The following is a 17305-nucleotide window of genomic DNA, read 5'->3' as shown; positions in this document are numbered from 1 at the left end:
AGGCTCCCATATATTTATATGAACACAGATGTACGTGTGTGTGTGAGCACAGTGTCCTGCTAAAGTACACAGGGATAGAAGAAACAGCTCAGAATGATTGCTGCTGAGGGTGGCTGCAGGTGTGAAGGGAACAACAGAAACCACTGCTCCAAAGAGCAGAACAGTAAAAGAAAACAATATTTTTTAAAAGTGATTTTGGTAACTTTTTGGTTTTTACAAAAATAATTAGGGAAAGGAACAGACCAGAAAAAACCCTAATTTTTTTCATTAATTTAAATGAATCCCAAAACTGACTAAAATGATTAAGGCACACTTAGGCAAAGAATCCATCTATCCCCAGGCCTTGCCAGAATGCCTCAGTGATCACTTGCATTAGCCTTCAGCTGCCAGTTGTGTGTCTTCGGAGCAGAAATAGACAACATCTTTCAATGTTTATGAATTGCATGATGTAAACAGTCAACTAACCTTGCTGGGATAACTTTCATAAACTTGGGCCTATTTGTTACCTGAAATACATCTTGTCCAGGTCCATCCCAAATATTTGGCTACATGAGGGATACCATCAGACTGTACACCTGCACAATGGAAGCATTGACAAGAATCCTAGAAAATATTGCTGGGTGCCTCCCATGTCTAAACAAGGAACCAGTCAAAGCTACCACTCCACCACAGTACACAAGCACAGGACATTCCCACAAACGCCCATGGCAGCCCGCTGGATGGAGTGCTGTGGTCAGCTTGCAAAGAGTTCCAAGGCAGCTTAAGTGGTTTGTACAAATGCACACAGGGAGCATTAGGAGCTCCTCCAATTCAGAGCCAAAGATTCTGCCAATTTCCATTGAAAATGCTGGTCTGCAATGTCCAGTTCCAAAAAGACATTGTCACCTGACTTTCTTGTTGAATAGGTGCCAATTAGACTAATAAGATTCTATAAACAGGCTAAAAACCCCAATTCACCAATCACCAATTTTCATTGCCTAGCACTTGTACTCACTAGGTGAGTTAGGAATAGAGAAACAATCAGAAAGACCAGAATTATCATGAGCTGCTTACAGCACCCCCTTTGAATGGATACCACAGCACCATACTGAATGCTCCTCAGAGAGTCAGCTAATGAAGTGCCTGCACAAGGATCTGGATTCAGACATTCTCAAAAGCTGCATCAGAAACAGTGTCCAACCTGAATCAGTATGGTTCTCAGCCAAAGAGGAAAAGACTGCCCACAGCAGGAGGATGCAGAAACATCCAACCTGTTGTCACAACTAGAACTACAGTAGGTTTACACCCACCTGAAAAATAAAATAAAATAAAATAATAATAATAATAATAATAATAATAATAATAATAATAATATAATAATAATAATAATAATAATAATAATAATAATAATAATAATAATAATAATAATAATAATTTTAAAAGTCAGTTGGTGTCTTATCCAAAAGACAGTGGAAGACATTCAACTGCTGCTGACATGTGCAAATCAAACTAATTATGTATCAGTCAATTAACTTACACTTCCCCAACTGCAGTATCTGGCTGAAGCTTCTACAAGGCTGCTCAACTGCACTTCAGTGTCACTACTACCTGTCACCTCAGTCTCTGCTGCTGTGGACCTGGCTGGCACCAGGTGCCCTTGACAGAGGAGATTGGGAAGCCATCTGATCAGTTCAGCAGCTGACCATATGGAAACAGAGTAAGACGCTGAACTTTCAAAGGTTGGTTGTTTAGTCAAGAACATTAGCAGAAACTGAGTGAAAATAAAAAAGATAGAGACACCCTCTTTAAGACTCCTGATTATATTCAAGCTTACTGGCACAAACACAAGCTGCACTTTTGTATAACCTGTTGAATACGGGCTTATTTGCATCCCTTAATTTCTGCATGATAAAACCAGTGAAGAGGTTCAACTGAAAAACTCCCATTTCCTTTCTTACATCAGTGTGTAATTCCTGGGGGACAGGATTCGTTTTCTTGTCGTTTATGCTAGGTTGTGAGCTCACTCCCTGTTATAAATGGGTTGTCTGTATAATTGTTACCAATTACATGCAAATTGCTCCTAAATGGCACAGACAGCCCATTTGTGCCAAACCTTGGTTTACACTTTGCTCTCTTTCCAAGACAGTGGAGAGTTAAAAAAGCAATTGGATTGATGAGTGGGATGTCAACATTTCTCTCCAGTTTCCATTATGCAGTTAAACATTGCCTCACCATTCTTTGACAAATACTGGATTATTTCCAGAAATCACACTTCATTTTTTTCAAGATGGTGATCAAATACCTCCCCAAATCTGAGTAAGAAGTACCAGCTCTTGTTTATCCTCCATGTCAGATCTGCAATTCAGACACTACAAATGGGAACTTGATATGTTTTCCTGCACAATCAGTTGGAATTCAGTTTGCAAGGAGACTTGTCAAGTGCCTCCAGATTGTTTTGTTTCTGATTCATTATGGATCTGAGAAACATTTGCTCCAAAAACAGCAACTTGCCCAATGTCAAGTAAATGTTCTGCTCACAAAACTGAACCACATTTCAACTTCTATTTTTTCAATTTCCATATCATTCATGCTAGAGAAAATATCAGAAAAACAATTGATCATATGAGAAACATATTTTTTCTTTTTTTTCTTTTTAACTTGGGAGTGGCTTTAGTTTTAGTGGCTTTAGTGTCTTTATACTCTTCACAATGGGCAGAAAATTTAAGAAACACTGAAATTCCTGAAAGAATTTTATCCTCAAAGGCATTTATTTCAATGGAGCCAGAATTTCTGTGTCAGCAAAGTATGACAGAATGTATTTAGTTTCAAGTGTGTACTTAAACATCATAGACTTCAAGGGAACTTAAATACATGCTTAATTTTGAGCATATGCTTAAGTGTTTTTGGTGAATAGTATTGAACCACAGCAAGCACCTCTTTTTTAAAGGAGAGAATGCCTTCCAAAGCAACATTTACTTTTCAGGGCACAGTGTGTGTTTTTTAAATCCTCCTTTGATGTTTCTTGGTCTACTTTGTTTTTAAAAGCTCACCAGAAATCAAAAAGGATTAGTAGGTCATGATCCTCCAAGCTACCTGGTATAGATCAGCCCAGGAAAAGACAGAAATGGAGTTTAGCTAGCAAAGAAAAAATGCTTGCCTGAAGCAGTGTGAAGGACTTTTTCTGAGTCACAAATTAATTAAAACTGCTTTGGTATTTTGTTTTCTATTTAAATCATTATCATTTAAAGAATACTTTAAATAAGAAAAGTAGAAAGCAGAATATAGGATATTTAACAGATCATAACAACCAAATATGAATATGAATGTGCATTAAATATCTTCAACTATGCCAGTGATATTTCGTACAACAAGCAGTTTTTATCACTCATCCTTAAAAGAAAAACTTTCCTGAACCAAAGTATACTTACCACTTTTTTTTTTTTTTTTTAAATGGGGACTTGAATTATTATTTTCTTAAAAGCATTGATTGCTAGTATGACATTACAGAGTAGAAGTAGAGGAAGTCTTGAGAGTGATATTAAAAAAAGATCTAGATTCCTACTTCCTCCAGAATTCAGTGCTCTAAATGTGGTATCTGAGCAAACACCAGCTCTCAACCTCAAATCTATATTCTTCACTGAGGTTCATCCACTAGGATAAGGACTGCTGTGTAGCAGTTAAATACAAAACCAACCTGAAATTTGTACCTTCTGAGGTTTGGTTCTGACCAGCCTTTGAAACAAGATTGCTTTCAGTCAATCGGTTATTTCAGCACTTGACATCACCCCCACATAAAACAAGGCAAATGGCCAATTAGCTAACTGGAAGTTTTCCAGTTCAAAATGGTGCCAAAATGAATGAAGATGAAGTGGAGTAGAAAAAAAAAAAAAGAGTTTAAATTGGCTGAACAGTCAGCTCTCTATGGGAAGCTGAAAATAGAAATCAGTTCATGGAACTCAGGAGCTTCACTATCTTCTATTTGGGGAAGATCAAACTTCGGCATTTGCAAGTTAAACAGGGATCCCCAAGGCTTCTAGAGAGTACTTTATAAAAAGAGGTTTTATACAGGACCTGTGTATTTTGCAAATAAAACTGTGGCACATTAAATTCTAATCACATTCTATTCATAGCATCTGAAATCAGAGTATAAATTTGCTTCCTACAGATAATTATCTGGACTGGAGTTTTAATCTTACATGTATGCCATTACCCCTATGCAAACATGGATAACTTTTGCCTTTTTCTTTTCAGCAACATTCAACTATTTTGACATTTTAAGTGGTTATGAGCTGGTTTTAAATAAAGACAGCCTAAAGAAATCAGATTATATGTTAAGCAGTAGTATTTGAACTGAGAAAGAAAAGAATACAGTCTTGTAGAATAACATCTTTGCTTGGGAAATAATGTGCAAATTCCAGAAAGAAAAGTAGTTAATCATGCCAGCTTTGTAAATATAACTTCTATAAAAGTCAATGCTGCTTTAAATACATCTATCAGATCCCTTATACAAACTGTTAAGCTACATCAGAAATGAATGCAAGTATTCTAAATAGGAAAAATTCCCCTGCAGAAAATTTCCCATTATTATAAACATGCTAGTTATGTTACAGAACAGCACTTCAATCTTCTGTCAAAACATTAGCAGCACAGTACAGTCCAAGTTAGTGTTTACCTACTAAACAGTACTCTCTACTACAACTTTGTAAAAATGTCAAGAACATTATGAAGCAAAGATTATAAATCTTAGTGGAAAAGCAGCCATATTCCTGATATGAAATAAATTTTTAAAGGCAAAATAAAACTGCAATTTATCTAAATTTCCATTCTCAAAAAAAAAGCAGAATAACCGACTTCAAATATTACTATAATATTTTTCTTTACAAAATGATTATAAAACTTTGCATATCAGGCTATCAGGTGCACCTGCTGACGAGCAAATTATCTTTGCATTTAAAAGACAATGCCTGATGCAAAGGCCCTTTTCTTCCAGTGAAAATCAAGCAGTGATTTAAAGAAATGGGGGTTTCAGATGCCTAAGGATGCAGACAGATAGAACTGAAAATTATCAAATTCCTCAAATGAGCACATTTCACATAATTTGGTGACCTTGTATGTGTCTAAACTTTAAAAAAAAGTCCAATTAAAAAGCAGCTTCATGTGTTTTTATGACTTTTATGAACTGTCAAAAGAACAATGTATTCAGAGAGATTGTGAACTCACAGGTTCTGGCACTCACAGCATTTGGTTGCGAGGCAAAATAACTTCACGCTGTTGTTTGTGAAACAGATTCAATTTGACTCACCAAACTTTAGAACCACAGAAGACAAGAAGTTCCATGAGTCTAATAATGCTTCAGATCCATGTTTTAAAAGCACTGATACTCGACAGCCAGACACAATGAACCTACTGGTATCCACCACATCACAGAGACTGACCTTAGCAAGGAGCTGAACTTAGCAACAACCTTTAACTGCAGAGCTGTTACTGAAATGATTAGTTACAACAGCTCTGAGCAGGCAGATCACTTCACCAGTGTGCATCTGTGTAAGATCAGGGCCTGAACATGTTTCTTCCCTTCATCTGGCCTCAGCTTCAGGAAAAAACACCTTTCACTTGTCCCAGCCCACTCCCCATGTCCGTGGACATTAAGCACATGTCGCCTCACTTTTGGAGAGCAGTGCATTTTTTTTACCTTGCAACTGTTTGCTGAATTGCCTTCCACCAGTTCTCACCTTGGAAAAAACTTAAGTGCATTAATATGGCACAATTCAGCTCTACTATACATGAATCAGTAGTGGTGGGACATTACTTACAGAAGGTAACCAGACCCAGTCCTTACACAGCCCTTCTCTAAGCAGATTTGTGTCTATCTCTCCAGTCACCAGAGCCCTTGCCTTCCCTGCAGAACACTGTCTATTCCCTCCCTCCATACTGCTTAATGCTCCAGAATCATCTCTAACCCTGCTGCTCTGCCTGGAAGACCTTGTGCCATAGCACCAGCAACAGCAGTGCTGAATCTCCAACCAAAGCTGCTGCAGCACTTCAAAGGCAGCTACCACAGCCAAGGATTTAGACTGCAGCTGGAAATCGAAGGCTCAAGGTGGGGTCCCCAGGGCTGAGCAAAAAGAGCAAAGCTCATTTGTAAGGATTAAAAGGTGGACAGGTAATGGATCTCTGTGGGGCAGGAAGGAGAGGGAAAAGCAGAGAGAGTGGAAGTCAGTATACAATACAAAAAGCTGAGGAGGTTAAGAGGGGCAGCAAAAGGAGGGGCTGAGGGCACAGAAGAGAGGAGATTCCTGGTTAGTGTAAATAATATACATGTATGTTAGGGAGAAAGAATGAGGGCAGTCTGGAAACATAAACAAAAATATCTTCAGAGAAGGTAGGCCTTTAACATAGCAGTTGGTGAAAAGATCAAGAGGAATAGAGTACAAAAGGATGTACAAGTCAAAGACAGCTAGAAAAATAGGCACTGAGAATAAAAAACTGTGATGAGACAAAGACATAAAATCCATCTGTAAAACAGCTTGTACTGGGACACATATAACATTTTTCATACTGCAGGATACCCAAAATGTAAAAGCAAAAGTTTTTTATTATTCAAGGTGATAATGGACTCTGCATATGAAGTTATAAAAAAGCATTTTCTTTTGAAAAATAATATTACAGAAACTTTTAAAAGAAAAAAACTTAAACAACCCAAGAAGTTGGATGTTTAAGACCATGCTACATATTACTTGGGAAGCAGGACCATGAAGATAATACACATGGACTAGAGAAAAACCACAGCTACCTGCCTGAGCTATGCTGTGCTCATCTTCCCAGAGGGGGAAGTTCTTGTCAGTATTTGAACATACGAGCAGAGCTGAGGCCACAAACACACCAAGAAATATAAGGATTTAAAAAACTTTCCACCTGCCTTGGAGGCCATAAACTTGTGAAGTGAATAACTATGAAGAAAAACTATTTGAAGAGAAGTTCTCATCTGGTGGTAGTGGAAGAGAGTTCTCCTCCACAGTTGCAGTTAACTCTACAGTAAAGCAATGCAGTGGGACACAAACCCTATGGGAAGGAACAAGAATTCAGACTAGAATGAATAATTTACTGCAAATCACACCTACCTTAGTGTAGCATAATTTCTCAATATCTCAGCTTCTTAGAATTTCCCACATCTGAATGCTAAACAATACAAAATAAGTCATATCACATTGTATAATTATGTGTTAAGCTAATAAATAGGGGTTTTGCCATCTGCAATTTTTTCACATAGTTATAGTTCAGCTATTTTGTTAAACTACTAATAGTTTAATTGTTCCAATTAATAAGCATTTGCTTGAACAGCTTAACATTCACTTGAAAAACTTTATAATTTTCACTTGTGATATACAAGCCTCCTTCATAGCCTCATTACTTTCTGAATCTCCAAATGTTTCCTTGCAGTTGTTAGAAAGCACATTCTAGAATTTAAACAGGAAAAGATTTCTAGTTTGGGCATTGAGATGGCTTAATTTTTTTTCTCTCCTTAGCTTTCTGTTCAGATGTGCCAGCAGAGAACTGTGTGCACTGCTAGAAAAGCAACAGGGGACAAGTGTGAAGATTACAGAGCACACAGCTTTTAATTTGTCATTTATTCTAAATTAGAAAGAAAAGAGTACCAGGCCAAAAGACATTCTGTTAGTTATTTAAAGTGACTGATGCTAATTGATCTATCAACAGTTTCTAATGCATGTTGAATATACCACTCATCATTTACAGACCAAACTGTTGACTGAGATTCATCCCTAATCATAATGACATATAAGCCTATCTATTAGTGCAAGGAGTAATGCTGATGTGGTAATAAAAATACACAAAGACACTAGCATTTTTCAGAGCATCCATGGAGACAATTTGAGACTTCAGAGAAGTAACTATTTTTATAACAACAGCTTTATTTCAAGCACTGTTTCTCACTGGATACAACTTATACATTTTGTGCTAAGTGTATATATATTAACTGAACACATTCAAAATTATCCCTAGATAAAATATATATTATGTGTTTAAAATTATTCCAACAACAGCTTTTCAAAGAAACATTTTGTTGAGTGTTAGTTCAAATAACTGAAGAAAAAAAAAATTAAAAATCCTTTGGCAAAATACCCTTCCAGGCTGATGTCTTTAAAAGCATTTTGAGTGCAGGGCTTCCTCATCTATTTTTATTCTGGTATCAGTCAAATAGAGAGGAGGAAACATAAACACAGTTATACAGTTTCATTTAAATATAATTTTAAAGCATATAGACTGAAATTTTTCAAGTGTGTGGTCTCATGTTTGAATTTGAGCCAGTCAAAAAACTGCCTGCTGCTTTGTAATGGACAATGGTGAAGATGTTTCTGAAACCCCTAATGGCATTGTTGTGCTGGTCCCTGTTAAAACAAAGTTCCTGGTATCCCAGAGCCTGCATGAAGGCAGGAGCACTGCAAAGGTATCTAGCCAGAGAAGAACAGGGTGGTCACTGAACTGCACACATTGAGCTTCTGGAAGGATTGACGGTTCTTGTCACAGGCTCCTGACTGTAGTTGACAATATCTGCCTTCACCACTCTCTGTCATAAAAGAAAACACAGCAACAATCAGAAAATAGAAACTTCATGCTGACAAAACATTCAACAGATTTTTATGAAATACAAAGGGAAAAACACAAACAAACCAGTATTTTTTTTCACTACCTTACAGGAAACCTTATCAGGTGCTAATGCTCATTATAATTCTAGGTTTATGCGTGCTAAGCAGAAGCAAGTGCCTTGGTAGGTTATCAAAACACTACAAAAGGAGTAGAATTTTCTTGCTGAAGCAGTGAATGCAGTTTTACTTCCATGAAAATTTTTCTGTGTCAGAGTAATAAAACAGAATTTATTTGCAAAAGTTGTGCCATTCATTCTTTAATAATAACTGCCTAAATTGTAACTGGAAATTGTAGCTAAGTTTTTGGTAACTGGAAATTGTACCTAAGTCTTTTTGTCTTTACTCCAAGCATTTCATCAGAAAATATGGACAGAATTCAAAGCAAATTTTAAATACAGCAATATTTTAAAAAGCTTTGATAGGCATACTGGCGAAAGATTATATTAGCATAAAAAGAAGCTCTGCATACTATATTTATTCTCTAATAGAGATCTAGCAGATATTACTCATTCTATTTACAATGCATATAAAAAGACTGATGCTCTCTTACACAAGGAGACAGAAATGTAATATTTTGCACCCATTTCTATCTGAGACAGCTATGTAATATTTTGAATGTACAGCACTGAATACAGAAACACAAAGAGTTTCAAAGTTTCTACAGACTATCTGATTATTAGAAACACTATGTAATTAATTGTACACAAAGTTCCAAAATAATATGTTGACTATTACAAGTACTTGCATGTACAAAACACAATCTTCCAAAAGAACTTACTTTAACAGTTGTTACTTCATGTAAAAGCAATGCAGCTTATAAAAAAGAAACAAACCAAGTTTTCCATCAATACCTGAACTACTGCATTGAGCAGACTTTGCTCTGGCAGTTGGAAGTGTGATGTTGGTTATCTTCTTCAGGATATTTCACTAGTTCTGCCCTGACAACATTCTGTTAACCATGTATCAACATGATGGATAGAGGGCAAGGAGAAGAATGTAAAAAGAAAAGAGAAGGAAAACAATGGAGAGATTAATCAGTAGTTGAAAAGAATGAATGGATAACACAAGATTATGCAGAAGCAAAAGGAAAGTGCATTTTCAGGCCTTAGGCAGACATAAGAGCATCAGGTCTGGCTGTAAGCGGCACTCAGCACCAGGGCTGCCTGTGGAGCTTTTTCCAGAACATGCCCTCTCAAAGCACCAAAGTGAAAGGCTCATACATGCAATCAGCAAAAGTGTATTAAAGCTAGAGAAGGGACAGAATAAAAAGGCAGGGAATTCAGTGGAAGAAAAGATGACAGTGGCCTATTCCTCCTTTAAGTCAAAGATACTTAAATACTACATTATCAGCTCATAACAAGTGCATTAGCTGTACACATGCATCTTTTCCATCACATAACTATCACATTACACCTAAATATATAATCCAAAAGCAGTGACCAAATTAACAATCTCATATCAAAATGCTCTAAGTTCTGATTTTTCTTTGCTTCATTTAAAATTAAAAGGTTCTCATTTTTCCCCTTAAAGATAAACCAACAAAACAGTTTTCTTATTATTAATACAGGTAATGGATACAGGGTTCTCATTATTAATACAGAGTCAATACAGGGTTCATGCAAAGGGAAGTAAAATTCATAGAACAATTTCAGCAAAGAAGCAGCGGAGGAGGTAAGTCCCCTATGAAAGATACCCTAAACCAGTTTAATATTTTTTCTTAAATACATCACCTTTCCTACAATATATTTTCAAGGTTAAAATTAGTTGGTAAATAATTAAATTCTATTATTTTAAAGGAAGCATTATATCAACTGGATTAGGAATATATAAACAGTATACATTCAAGATTACCTCTGTAAATAAAACCTGCATGTCAAACAAGCAACAATAATTGAATAGGCTGGCAAAGGACCTGGATTTATTAGCTGCTGAAGTACACTTCTTGAGCTTAATTCATCACATTCATATTATCTTATCTAGTGGACAACACTCATGATTTACTGGACTCCTGGCCTGATGTTATCAAGAGAAAGGTTGCCAAATCCCATGTAGGGCGGTAGTAGGAGTTTTAGCATTAAACAGCATTATCTGACCTCACACGACCTAGTTTCTTCATACCAATCTTTTGACTAGAGCTGAGGAGCAAAAAACAACCCAAAAGAAAAAGTCCTGCAATCAGCAGGCAATTAATTGTTCTTCAAACATTGGTCTAAATCCCATCCTGTAAACACAGGCAGGTTAGTGACCTATGCTTAGCTACACTGTAGCAAAAAATGGATGATCATAAATGACTTGGATTTTCTAATGGAATTTCATCCAAATAAAAGTTTAAAAATATCATTGCAACATTTCTTTCATGAACTTTTTGGTAATTAAAAACTTGGGCCTCTTTGCATCAGATTCTACATCAAGTGTATCACTGCCATGGTTCAAATCACTGTCAATAATGAGAAACAATCTTCCTTGGTCCAGGTGCTCTGTATTCCAGATCTGACTTATCTGCCAAACACTTTATTGTACAAAGCTGGCACACACACACTGGTCTGCTGAACCAGTATTTAGTTAGAGAGAAAACCACACATCACTTACAAAAATGCTAGCTCTTGCCAATGCCAAGGAACAAAGCTGTACCCCATGCAGCTTTTACACTACGGTTGAAAGTAAAAAATACAGAAAGAAAAACATTTGATTAATAAAGGAGCTATTTCCTCACATTTCATCAGACCCTTGCAATTTAAGAGGGAGAGTATTTTGAGGACTGAAAATAAGTCAGAATCTGCAATTTTCTTATTTTGGAACTGTTCTATTTCAAAAAACTTGCTCTGCTTTCCAGTCACGCATGAAGAGTAATCTAGTTCTTTGTTTCAGCACAGTTTTGTCCAAATAAAGGTTTGATTAACAGTCATCTCAGCATGTTAACAGACAAGGTTTAGTAGCTCTAGCTGAGATAGTTTAAAAACTTACCACCCCCAAATGTCTGTCCTATTCCTCTGCTGGAGATCATTGCTGCCAAAGGAGAGCTGCTGGAATGTAACGTGTACTTGCACCTCATCCACTTCAGCACAGTCTGGCAGCTTCTCTTTAAAACAACTTTCAGCAGCAGTTTAAGCTAAGCTGCTCAACTTCACCCTGATGTGGCCAAAGCACATGATCACCTTCCACGTTCTGATTCTGATGTGGGAGCAATACATTCCAACGAAAGGGCAGCAGCAACTAGCTTGGGCTGCATTAATACCTTAAACTGCTGCAGCTGTTTTCTGAAACAATGCAGAGTAAATATAATTCAATCTCTAAGGCTTGTTCTTGCAGTCAATTAACAGAAGTTGTGCTGCTAATTTGAAGGCAACCAAGAACCTCACATACTTTTCACAAGAGCATCTGCAGTTCTACTAGTCATCAAAGCTCAAAAGTCATGAGCCAAACACCACAAATTCATACAAGTTAAAATACTGTGTTTGGGATTCCTCTTACTTATTTGTATCCACCTATGAGTCACATCTAAGACATTCCTAGACTATAACAATCATAACTAACCCTAAACACATGAAATAAGATCTTCAGGCACAAAATCAAGCACTAGAAATAATTTTAAAGTGTGTTCTCAATACTAGACAATAAAAAATACACATATTGCATTTGACTGTTGGCATTTTACACAAATTCAGTATTTAATCTTATGTTTTGCTACTGCCTAGATTGAATGAACATATCTGATGTTCTCTGACAAACAGATTCAAGCAAGAACCATCTCAGTTTTCAAAAAAAGGAAATCTCACATTACACAAAATATGAAAAACTCAAATATATAATCCAGTGTGTAAATAGTGCAAATTTGTAAAAACTAAAATCCTTATTTAAAGATTAAATCCAAGTCAACACCTGTATACTTTACAGATGAGTCACATTTACTATTGTCTTGTATTTATTAGATTTTTATAGCTTTTATCTAGCATCTGTTTATCCACTGATCTAATTTTATAGCCCAGTAGCTAGAGTACTCAATGCCTAAAAACTTAAAGGAACACACCTCGTATAGCTGTCCCACAAATTAAGGAAGACACGTGGCCATTTTAGATGGAAGAGGGAAAAACTCCCACCACCACCACACTGAAGGGACCTGCATCTGTCATACCAGAGTCTATGGTGGAACAGAAACCTGATTATGGCATTGTCCTCTAACACCACCTCCTTCCAGCCAAGAGACCAGCTCCATGCTTCTGGCAAACAGCATCTGCACATCACTTCAATTAGGCTTTTCTACTGCAGACAAATGAATTTCTCTCAAGAGAATTTATCTTCCTGAGGATATGAAGGTTCAAGTTTTCACTCTCCAGATTATGAAGAGACTTTCCTTTTTCTGTTCTTATGAAGTAATGGGGGCATTTGGTTCCATACAACAATGAGCCTTAAGATACAGTTAACACACATTCCAATACAATTCTCATTGGGGAAACTCTTAGAATCCCTTCAAAATAACCCTCTCAAAAGGAGCGAAGGTTTTACTGATAACAAAGAGCTATTGCTTGTTTGGAGTATATTAAAATTATGCCCCATTAACAGAACATTGCAAATTAAGCATCTCACACTCTTTAGCTACACACACACTTTTGCACCACATAGTGATTTCTGTTGTCCCTGAAAGGCAACAGTGAAGTTTATTTTCTGTCCAAATTCCTTTACTGGCTTTGTTTCTTCTTTTGTTGTTTTTTTTGACGGTGGTGGTGGTTTTTCAGAGATTTTTTTTTTTACCTTTTTTTTTTGATAATTAGAGCCTGGATTCACATTAACAGCAATATATGCCACAGTATTTAATTTATGCAAATTAACTATTTATAGGCTATTGCTAATGCAACTTGTATAATATCAGTTGACCCATATATTGCCTAGTCCATTGATCTACTCAACAACATCAAAAGCTAATTACAATACTAAACTAGAAGGAAGCCTACTTAAATCTGATACCAGTTTGACATAATTATGTACTCTTGAATGGGGGCTATTTGGAGCTTCCTACTTTAAAAACAATCTATAACCAGACTCTTTCTTTAGAATGATACAGTTTTCCATATAACCCGATCAGTCTCTTTTAAATTTATACACACATTTCTACAATCTTACACCTGAGTTACAGAACACTACTCACAGCACAGAGAGGTCTAGGACTGATAGTCCAGTGCTAGCTAAACAACCAAGGAAAAATTGAAGAACTCTATGTGCTCAATTATTTAGCACAAATAATCACAGAGCTCAAAATAAGAGATGGATGGCACCTTAGTAGTAAAAGAACATTTAAAAGACACACTTAGTATTTCCTTGCCTATAAATTACAGCTTTTTAAAACTAAATTGCTTGTTAAGTATGCTCTGTAAGTTTATTTTACAATTTTACTGTTTGCAATACAGTTTTCTAGTTAACCACTTCAACACAGATTGCAAACACTGCTGTGGCAAAGCACTCTCAGAAATTACATATTTATTGTATATTTCAAAAAGAAGGAGACCAAGCTGTACAAAGAAATGCTTTGCCATTTATTTAAAATAAACTTATTGACTTATTTTGTGGTACATGTTTAACACTGGTATTGAAAAGCAGATCTAGGTTATTACACCACTAGAACAGCAACATTTGGGTTCACTAAATAAATTTAAATAATTGTAATCTCAAATGTCATTACAGAGGGTTGCCTCTGTAGTATAATTTTTCTTTTTGAGGTTTCTCAAACTGGGTTGTAGAAAAATTTTTCAGTTTAAACCCATGTATATAATGCCATTAATATCTTCCATGCTACCTGTATAGGCACACATATTTAATTTCCAAACTAATCTTAAGCACTATTTTTAAACAAACATTCTTAGAACTAAAGTTTTTTCTTCATTTTTGAACATGTTTTTTTTCTGAGAGTTGATCATGATGGATAAGTAAGGAATTACCATATTTCAAAAAGCTGTTGAGAAATCAAATGTTTATTTTCAGAACAATAGATGAAGATTTATTTAAAGAACAGTCATAAATCCACAAGATCACTTTTAATACTAAATCAAATACTAAAAAATCCATGTATTTGTGGAAAATCACCTGTGATTGTTCCAATTCTGCTTTGTTTAATTTGATGCCGAGTATGTCAGCAGCAATTCTCTGAAAGCACAGGAAGACCTATGGAAAGAAAATAAATTGCATTTCAATGATTAAAAACAGACATCCTTGAGGTTCTTTCAAATATATCAAACCATTCCTGAACAGTAAACAATGATATACAAAATTATGACCTGTGCAAAACAGATCTGAAAAAAAACTCATCTGGTACTTTCAATTTTGTTTAAAAATTTGAGAAAATAACTCAACAATGGTACAAGGAATGAACAATATGCTGGATTGTTAAGCAACACTTTACTTTGCCTCCAGAGACCTAAGTTTAAACAAGCTTTTACACAACCCACCTCCCAAATACTACTCTCAGTGCTATAAAATATGAATAAGGGTATTCACTAATGTTGAGCACAAAAATGTATTAATAGTGTATTGTGAAATAGGAGATGTAGGTTTCTGAAACTGAGAATAACAGAACTGTGCACCGACATCACCAAAATCTCTACTACATATGTCCAAAAAACAGCAGTATGAAAGAGTTCTGAAGACTCTTACAAAACATAACCTGAATTGAAGTACCTAAGAACAAGCAGGATGTTGTAGAGCCTGCTGCAGCAGCAGCCTGGCAGAGCTAGACTTTGGATATGGTTTAACACATAATACTGGGTGGCAATGCTGTTTTAAATAAGTGCTTTAATTCATCTCAAGACAGTCCACCTATCTCACTGTTTAGGTAAAACTGCATTTTAAATGTGATTAAAGAATATGACATGTTCAAGAGGAGCAGCTTAAGTGTGCAGTGCTGCTAAACACTGTATTGCCAAGCTACAAGTTATATTTTATCTGCAGGGCTGTTAACAACATCTGAGCTCACCATGTAAATACCTCACAAGCATTGGTTTGCATCATGCAGCTGCCACCCACAAAAAAAAAAAAAAAAAAAAAAAAAAAAAAAAAAAAAGAAATCTATGTACATGCTCACCATCATTTTCAGTGAAAATTAAGAAAAATACTATTTACACAATCTCTTCTAACACCCAAGATGGAAACCACAAATAAATTAGTGTACAACCAATGAAGTGTGGCTGCTTCCAAAACAACTGCTCTTTCTCCCAACTCCCTGGTGTAGTACTGGTCTGTTCTACCAACATCTACACAACAAGAAAGGGCACACTGAACAGAGATTCTGAGATTCAGAGACCTAGTTTAACCCACACCATGTTCTCAGGTGCTTTGAGCTACATCACCTGCCCCAAGGACACTCCGCAAAAAACATCAAGCACAAGTGCAATGCTTCAGATATGTGATTTGGTGGACAGTAACACAGTTAGTATAATAAATCTTCCATGAATTTTTTCTGCCCCTGAGATGACTTTCAGAATTTTCTATAGACACAAAATCATCTTTTGCAAATAAGTCTGTTGAAAAGATCTGACATAAACAAAACAAATCATTTAACTGAGTAAGACTCCTCTAGTCTATATTCACAGTAACAGCAGATGCCTCTCCTTAAATCACTGTCTAGGATAAACACTCCATCTTCTGAATGATCAGTGTGCAGCAGCAGTGAAAAGGATAATTCAAATTTATATTGAAACTAAAAATGAACCATTGAAACTACTTCTTTTGTTAGCAGGCAGAGATTTCCTGGTAATGTTTTCTAGTCATGTTCAGATTTACTTTTGTTTTTAAACAGTAAGCTATGAAAAGTACAATCAATATATATAGTGGAATGCTGATGTAATTAATGACTTAATTAAAAAACTGAAATAAAGATTCTGTCATAATTAGCAATGATAAATGTATCAAATATAAAATGAAATTATTTTGGTGGTCTCCTTGTGAAAAGAATACATTTTATCAGACACATATTTTACTAAGTGTAGTATGATTTTTTTTCTTCTGTTTCTAGCATAAAAAGCCTGTATTTTCACACTTTAAACAAAAAAATATGCCAAGGATTTAACACAAACTATAAAGAGAATCAGGACTCCTGGCATTTGTAACAGCAGCATTATTGTACTTTACAGAAAAACTATTATCTTACAAAATTAAGCAGTTCATTGCACAAGATTCATCGAAGACCTTAACAAGTGATTCCATTTGTGGACTATACTTCCATGTACTTGACCATGGTCTTACTATTCAATCACATTAAATAAATTAAACTTTCTTGTCAACAGTAATATTAAGGAGACAGATACAAGACCGTTTTATGGGAACGACAAACTCATTAGGCATGAGACAGAAATCAAACAAAACAATACAATATGATTTAATTTGACTGATAGTGTCAACTGAAAAAGAACCTTTTCTTTCATATGCTTCCAACTAAAACAAACAACCCAGTTAGCTCAGAGTCTAAAGATTGTTCAAAAATGTACTCTGCAAAGCATCTGGTACAAATGTCAAAATGTTCAAATTTCAATGGAGCTGCAAAGAGAATGTCTCTCATGGCTCAGGACTCATATTAAAATCTTTTATTGCAACAGGGTCTTGTCACATTATTTACCAATTGTTGGAAAATTCTATATTGATGGTCTATAGAGGGGACTCCACCTGGAATGAAGAAA

General features: G+C 35.7%; 1 protein-coding gene across 4 annotated transcripts in view; it reads right to left on the bottom strand.

Annotated features, from left to right (window-relative positions):
* Positions 1–7890: 7890 nt before the first annotated feature.
* RAB28 (RAB28, member RAS oncogene family) overlaps positions 7891–17305 on the bottom strand; it is a 60772-nt gene continuing 51357 nt past the window's right edge. Inside the window, exons 6-8 of one of the 4 annotated variants that reach the window (XR_007777398.1) lie at positions 14721–14798; positions 11610–11774; positions 7891–8566 (exon numbers count right to left, since the gene is read on the bottom strand). Coding sequence is in view for 3 of the 4 variants with exons in the window: in XM_009099506.4 (XP_009097754.1) it covers positions 8474–8566; positions 14721–14798 (171 nt within the window). In the remaining variant the exon portion in view is untranslated. Of the gene's footprint in view, positions 8567–9435; positions 9595–11609; positions 11775–11866; positions 11903–14720; positions 14799–17305 lie in introns of those variants that run through there. The other 3 variants (XM_009099506.4, XM_050973268.1, XM_050973267.1) reach the window with 3 other exon arrangements.

Source organism: Serinus canaria, chromosome 4 (genome assembly GCF_022539315.1).
Source record: "Serinus canaria isolate serCan28SL12 chromosome 4, serCan2020, whole genome shotgun sequence".
Taxonomy (NCBI): domain Eukaryota; kingdom Metazoa; phylum Chordata; class Aves; order Passeriformes; family Fringillidae; genus Serinus; species Serinus canaria.
Note: the sequence above shows the minus strand (reverse complement) of the source record. Positions and strands in the feature narration are given on the sequence as shown.